The 8,124-nt window shown below is 37.3% G+C and overlaps 1 protein-coding gene across 1 annotated transcript; it reads left to right on the top strand.

Annotated features, from left to right (window-relative positions):
- Positions 1-3,451: 3,451 nt before the first annotated feature.
- On the top strand, positions 3,452-7,532 carry LOC133745851 (transcription factor TGA7). Its single transcript, XM_062174017.1, has 9 exons — positions 3,452-3,625; positions 4,197-4,358; positions 4,456-4,527; positions 4,928-4,987; positions 5,078-5,155; positions 5,230-5,293; positions 5,842-6,113; positions 6,595-6,825; positions 7,121-7,532. The coding sequence occupies exons 1-9, from the start codon at positions 3,614-3,616 to the stop codon at positions 7,286-7,288; spliced, it is 1,119 nt and encodes a 372-aa protein (XP_062030001.1). The 5' UTR covers positions 3,452-3,613; the 3' UTR covers positions 7,289-7,532.
- Positions 7,533-8,124: the final 592 nt, after the last annotated feature.

Raw genomic sequence — 8,124 nt, 5'->3', positions numbered from 1 at the left:
TATGGTCAGTAACTTGAGGTTAATAATGACTTGGCCAAGTGACTTGACAATGATTTGGTCAGAGATTGACAGTGAGACAACTGCCTCAAGTACCCAGAAATGGTTTAGTTGGAAACCAATTGACAAATGGTTCACTTATGGTCATCTCCCACCTTCATCAGTCATTCACTTACACTACAGTAACTCAAAAGAACCATGTGCACTACATGAATAGCAACAACAATAGGAGGAGAAATTTCAAATCCGTAATGATTTTTGCAAGTACAAGTGCAATACACATATTGTAAAGGTGAAACATAATAGAAACATATTCCTTAGTCCTTACTGACAAATGACACTAGCATAAAACTCGAGCTCAAATTCACTGACTGATGTTCTTCAATTCCTACTTTACTTGCGATGAACTTGTCATGTTTTTCATTATTCTACACACCCAAGTGACCCAACCAAAGATCTTTACTAGAAAAAGTATATGAGTAACCCAGTAAACAGAAGAAAATAAACATGAGTAATCAGGTCTGGAAAGTCATATTTGAAATAAACAAAAGCTGGGAACTTGCTTTAGAGAAAAACTTAAAACAGGGTCACAATTCACATAACAAATCAGACTACTTGGAATTGGAAAGCTTCATGAACTTGGAGTGGTTCTTGAACAGAAATGGACCGTGATCCATGCTTTATCAGCGTTTGGCTTTTTATGGATATTAAATCCCAAATAGGCTAAGAGATTGATAAACATAAATAAAATATATTAGAAACCATGCTAGATTAGCATGCCATGAAACCTATAAAAGCTAGTTTAGCATGCCATGAAACCTATAAATTTCTCTTCTGAATATTACAGTAATATTCCAACATACATCATGTTTTTTGGTTCTTAAAGATTTCATCCAGTAAAAATCGAAAATCCATCAATTCAATTGAAATTTTTATCGATCTAACTGCAATAAATTTATCTATGAGTGAAGAACAAAATTACTTACCAAAACAGTGATTTTTTTGTCTGAAGATATCCGGAATGTAATCTGTGTTGGAATTACATAATCTTCTTCAGGAAGAACCTAGAATCAGGAAAAAAAAATCCACCCCTGAAAAATTAAGATAACAAACACATGTTTGAAGCCCCAATCGCTGATTCAATGGTCAAAGTAAACATAAAAAACAATAACCCACTTATTGATTAAGCAAGGCCAAAATTAATCACCTGATGCCTGTAATTCCAGTATCCATTGGAGCAAGCAATCAAAATGTCCCACCGTACCACATGAAAAGAAAAAAGAAAGCTTGAGCTATGAAGATCACTCAAGAAAGTTTGTCCTGCACTAAATTCCCAGAAAAAAAAAAAAAAGCTGTTAAGAAAAAAATCAACCTAAATAAATTAGTGAGAGCTATGAAGATCACTCAAGAATATTATGTAGTATAAATTTCTCACAGGGTACCTGCACTTCAAATTATACAAATCCCTTGGCATGATCTAACAATTTTGAGGAGCTGATGTTATATCTGGGAGATATAATATTAATTTTGGCCTTGTTTATAATGGACAAGTATTTATAATGGACCTACACAGTGGACGTTCAAATATGTCAAAAACAGATGGGAGAAACAGCATGTTTATAATGGACAAGTATTTAAGTGTTGGCTTAATATATTCAAACAGCATGAATTCGAATACTAGGAAATTTACAATTTGATCTGGTTATACTTTACTACTTACAGTCTTATAAAATGATGATTGCTAATTCTTAGAAACAGAATCTAACTCTCTCTACTCAAAACAATCCAGCACATTTACAAAAGTTGTTCTACTTATTATATCTATTTTAGATGCATTATTTCTTAATGCAAATGCAGATTGCCTCACCTAAATTATCAAAGTTGTTTCTCCAGCAGGGGCTGAGCCACCGCCACAGAGTTTTCGAAAGTGTGGTCGTAATAGTTGTCACCTTCTTCGTCCTCAATTAATTAAACTCTACAACAAGTTTGTTATAACTGAAAAATTTTGCAAACAGAATATGAGCTCACCTTAACGTCATGCGGAAGCTGCTCGAGCTTAGCCTTGGGGTTGGAGTAATAGGCTGAGCCACCGCCGGTGTTCTTAATCTCCCTCAAATGGTTCAAATAGTTGTAACCGTCGTCCGGAAACCCGAGGTCCAAAATCTCCTTCCTCAGTCTCTCCGGCAAGGGCTGAGCCGCCGCCTCAGAGTTTCCGAAAGCCTGGTCGTAATAGTGGTCACCTTCTTCGTCCTCAGGCGCGTCGTCCAAGATCAAATCGGGATCGTCGTTGGGTTGCCGGAGACTTGGATGAAGACTCGGTCGCCGCCGGTGAGTCGTCATCGTTGGGATCGGAGGAATCTCGGGAGATTAATTGGAAAGTAGCCTTTTTCTTGTCGATGCACTTCTTCTTTCTCCCCATAATGAATCAGAGAAGGTTTGCTAGGAATTTGTGAACAGATGCTAATAGATATTGAGGGTGGAGAGAACCATACATGAAGTAGGAGTAGAACTGAAGAAGGAGCGGAGGAGGTTGGAGGTAGGTCGTAGAGCTTGACGGAGGCCTTGGTGATGGAGGCGATGAGTAGGGAGTTGTGAGATTCGGACCAGGTGACGTCGTAGACGCCGTCGGCGGTGTCGAAGGGGCCATGGCAGTGAAGTTAGTTGAGACTTAAGAGAGTGAAATAGATCGGGGAAGAGAGAGAGAGAGGATGGCATGAGCTGTAATTATTTATATTTTTAGTGTCAGGTTGTAAAGAGGTGACCTTAATTATCATGGAGATATTTGTGTTATCTGAATTATAATAAGCTACTTTAAAATGACCTCTTTTATCATTGTCCCTAACAATTTATCATAACTCCGCCCATAACACCAAAAGCTCTAGGGATTAAGAAAAAAAAAAAGCAAGATTATGGAAAAATAGTTTTTCTTTCTTATAATATTTTCTGTTTTTAATTTAGTACTCAAATTAAAATGTGTATCTCTTTCCAAAAATAAAATAAAAATATGGTATCTTGTTTTTGATGGTTTGGAACAATTTCTTCTGGTAGGAGAAGGAGACACCGAGACACCAAGACAGTCAAGACAGAATGACCAAAGTAACCCTCCCACTATCCCACAGACTTTCCTAAAAGTCACTAACATCACCCGGCCACGGAAGTCACCAACCATCCGGCGGTCTCCACCTGGCATCCTCATATAAGCGACGTCATATCTGGCTTTGTCCTTTTGCTGTTTTTGGTTTTTACAGAGTTTTTTTCCGAAAGAGAAAAAGAAAAAAAGCGTGGTGAAAACGACGTTAGTGGGGGGCTTTGACGACGTTAACGGTTTACTGTTGGCTCCTTTCAGGAAAGAATGTATATTTTAACGGTGGGGAGAGTGCTAGTGCCTAATGGGTTCTTCACAAAAAGTGGCTTCAAAATCATTTGAGGTCTGATTCCCGCAAAATTGGGTCCTCACCGAATCATAAATGCATTGTTGAACTAGAGTCGTCACAACTCTACCCACAACCCCATATTTTCTCTCATCATTCAAGCTCGACTTTCAAGTCTTGCATAAAGTCCTTGTTAATTGGGTTCTCTGAACATTCAAGTTATGCTTTGCTAAGCTCAATTAGGCATGTTACAAGAGGTAGTGTTTCTTATTGCCAGTGTAAATCTATGTGTATATATACGTATGTATTTGTGACTATTATATGTTATTTATGATAAAGAAATATAATAACAAGTTAACAACTGGAGATTATCACTTCCCCCAACTTTTTACTAAGCTTTCCACTTGTGTCTGGTTATTTAAAGAGGGTGGTTTTTAATGTTTCCGAAAGCTTTGATACCATGCTTTCTTCTTCTCTGCTTTTGGTGTGTCTTCTGGTCTGTGTACAAGGATGGAGTTTATATGACTCAGCATTAGGACTTCAGGACAAATAATCCAATTCATCATGCTCATCCTTTGTTTTTGTGGAGGTTCCAAAATCCAAAACTAATGACTTCTTCTTTGATTCTGGTTTATGTTGTCAGTTTCTGACTGTGAGAGCCATTTTCTAGTTCACCTACTCTTAGTCCAGGGGGTCATGTTTATTGGTCTTCTCTTGGAGCCAAGTATACAGTTGTGATTTTGCAGCAGAGTGATTAGGAATGCTCTAGCTTTGTTCAGTTGTGTACATGTTTTCTGATTTGTTTTATTGCTTTCGATTTTCTGGTAGAGTATGAACTATCCATCAACTCAATTTGCCACCTCAAGACAAATGGGGATATATGAGCCGTTCCGGCAGGTGGGTGTGTGGAGAGAAACCTTCAGTGGTGGTAACGGCTCAAATATAGGTGCTTCCACAGTTGTAGAGGTGGATTCTGGGCTAGAAAACAAGGTGAGGGATGCATGAAGTTTGGTCTCTTTTCTTCAGTGTTGGAGTCACTTTGATTTATCAATGAACTTGAATTGATTTTGGGATTGTTCTTCTCTAGGTCGGATTTGGTTCTCATGAATCGATGGGACCTTCTGGAAATGATCAAGAATCAAACAGATCTGCTGATAAGGTAGTGATGATTGATCGCCCCCACCTCACTCTTCTTACTTCATTGTATTACTTGACTTGGCAACATAACCATATCATGGTTTTGCTACTTATTAGTGTCTCTGATCTTGAAGAGTGATCATCAAGCTACAAGAAGATATGTGGTTGCAATTCTTCTTAAATTGTCTTTTTTCAGTATTACCCTTGGTGAATTGCTCATCAACGATTTGTGAATCCCCTAGTCTATCTAAGCTCTCTAGAGTCTAGAGTTATATCTGAAGATTGACATGCATGTTGCTTTGACTTCATCAATCATTCCCGTAAGGGGTGCATTATTATACTATGGTCAGTCTGACAATCAAAGATACAATTTTATGATTCTGAAAGTGCAAGTATACACACACACACACACACACACACAGGTACAGAGACGCTTAGAGCAAAATCGTGAAGCTGCTCGCAAAAGTCGTATGAGGAAAAAGGTGAATATGAATCCCTTACAGTTCATCTTCATGTATTTCATTGCTAAAATGGTCTGCTTAATGCAATAATTTTGTTCTGTACTACCATAGGCTTATGTCCAACAACTAGAAACAAGCCGTTTAAAACTGGCGCAACTGGAGCTCGAACTGGACAGGACTAGAAAACAGGTGAGTAGAGAATCTCCACTTTTTGTCTCTGATCATGCTCCATAAATAGTAAACTAGTGACTACCTGATTACAGGTAGCCTATGGAGGCAGTTCATTTGGTGGTAGTCATTTGGGATACAATGGAATTGTGAATTCAGGTTTGTGATTATTGATATCCGTTATATACACTGTTGAACTCATCTCCAAAAGACTAGAGCTAATCAAATATCATGGTATCTGATCCAGCTTTTCTAACATCGGGCTTAAGGCTAAGTAACTCTTTCACTCAAAAGCCTTCTTCATGTATTAGACATGTTAATCTTCAGAGGGGGGAAAAAGAAAAAGGAAACCCTGCAAAAGGATATCTAAGTTGGCAGACGCATAATTGTGTAGCAAACACTACTTTCTTCATGGAACTTTTCTGAAAAAACTGAAATAGGTATCGTTAATTTCTTAGCTAATCTTATCTGTCACCAAAGTCTGTATACCTGTTTCATATAAGTCTTTTTCTCCTTATTGACTACTGTACAGAGTTAATGTTTTGAAGTCCAAAACTCTTTGATGTCTGGTGTGAACAGTTTCTGCTACAGAAAATATATCCTTTAATAATCTATTACCTATTATCTTTTTGTTATTAGAGTGGTTCTCTTTGAGTATTTTGTTTATAGTTTCACTAGAAGTGTTAACCCAGTTATGAATCTTGCAGGGATCACTACATTTGAGTTGGAATATGGACACTGGGTAGAAGAGCAGCATAGACAGAATAATGAACTTCGAAAAGCATTGCAAGAACATGCAACTGATATAGAGCTTCGATTACTTGTAGAAGGTGGTTTGAACCACTATGCTACTCTGTTCCGTATGAAGGCAGATGCTGCTAAGGCTGATATCTTTTACCTACTGTCTGGTATATGGAGAACATCAGTAGAACGTTACTTTCACTGGATTGGAGGATTTCGCCCATCAGAGCTTCTAAATGTAAATCTACTTCAGCTCTATACTTCTTATTTGGTGGTCATTGATTTTATAATTCTCTGCATATATACATAGCTTTATTACATGTAGTATATATGTCGTTTTGAGAAGGGTGGGGACTGAAAAGTATAAATACCTGAAGTTTTAAAAATGAGCAGCTTCATGTTAATTTGACATACAATAGGAAATAGAAATTACTGGGTTGCTTGGTGAAGCATTCATGATTGAACATATTGTTTACTGCTAATAGTGGGCTTTGCTCTCAAATATTACACATAAATCTGAACATGCATGTTTTAGGGTATGTATTTATGATGCATGTGTTATAGGCTTGAGATATGAGTCTTACAGTTATTAGATGATGAATTCTCTACTTCCACCTGGATATAAAATTGAATAACTACTATGATAATACTAACTTTTGTAGTTATAGTACAAGTTAATTCAATGAATGTGTAATATTCTACATATTTCTCTAACACAGATTATCGAGCCCCAACTTGAGCCATTGACTGATCCACAACCTCTGGATTTCTATAACCTGCGGCAATCATCTCAGCAAGCTGAAGACGCTCTCTCACAGGGAATGGATAAACTACAGCAGACACTGGCCAAGACATTAGAAGCTGATCAAATATGGAGCGGAGAAACTTATGGATCTCAGATGGCTGCTGCATTTGAGAAATTTGAAGCACTGGAGAGCTTTGTTAGCCAGGTAATGATCCCAGTGCCATCTTGAATTGTTTTAGTTAGTTTGGGAAACTTGCAGGGTAAAAGTCCATAGAACCAAACAGTGACTGTTCAAATGAGAATAAATAAACGCAGTATCAAGATTTTAATGATGATTCTGTTATATATGAATTATAATCATGATGATGAAGCAAGAAATGCCTTTTCCACCTAGAGTAGTGATATCATAAACATGTACACATACGACTTCTCTTATCAACTGCCCTTTTGTTAACACTCCTTGTTTGCTGAACTGCATGTGTTGCTCTTGTCCGAGGCAGGCTGATCACCTTCGACAGCAGACTCTGCAGCAAATGTCCCGAATCCTGACAACTCACCAAGCGGCTCGCGGCTTGCTTGCATTAGGAGAGTACTTTGAGCGTCTTCGTGCCCTCAGTTCTCTTTGGGCTGCTCGTCCACCTGAACCAACTGAGTCATATGCATTTTGATCTCCATATATATGTATTTTCTCCACTACTTCTCCTGTATCAGAAGGTGTAAATATGCAGCTCAGTCCAGTGTGTACCAATTCAAAACATATATAGGTTTTTGAGTTCATGTTCCCAATGCCCGTAGCATAGTAGTTTTTGGGTAGATTTATTTGAAATGCTGGATGGGTTACCAGTACTTGATGTGTATATTTTAGACAATTATTCCTATGCATGCCCACAATTGGTGGTGTTTTAGTTGTTATCTTCCTGAAGTTCATAGATTATGGACACAATTGGAACCCCATATGATCGATATTAAATATAATCCCAATTATTTTGTACATAATAGTTATGCTATTCGAGTTCTGCTTTTGAGCTTAACAAAAAACCTGACTTAGTTCGAAAGTCATGCAAGGGCAGCCTAAACCTCAAATTTTTCTCAAACACTCATTTTAAAAAAATAGATTACATTAATTTCCCACCCAAGAATTTGGATTACAAAAATAAAAAACTCTCTGTGTGAAGTATTCACTTCTCATCTGCATTGCTTGGACGGCACGACTGGTGCAATCGCACTAGACAGCACGACATACATCTTAATACATACTAATTAAAACATGCATAGTACATAAATCAATATACGTACTTTATCAAGAAAAAAAAAAAAAAGAGCAAGCAACAAAATTTGTTTCTCAAAACTATAAATACTTTGATGTTGAGAACCTCAGCCACTAAAATTGCCATTTTGTACTCTTATTATTTTTTTTTTTTCACTCCCTCTTTTTTTTTTGTTTTTAATTTATTTTTATGTGAATAGCCATTTGTACTTTTTGTTGTTTTTTCTTTTCTATTTT

This window comes from Rosa rugosa, chromosome 4 (genome assembly GCF_958449725.1).
Source record: "Rosa rugosa chromosome 4, drRosRugo1.1, whole genome shotgun sequence".
NCBI lineage: Eukaryota > Viridiplantae > Streptophyta > Magnoliopsida > Rosales > Rosaceae > Rosa > Rosa rugosa.
The sequence above is the reverse complement of the archived record's forward strand: the minus strand, read 5'-3'. Positions and strand labels throughout refer to the sequence as shown.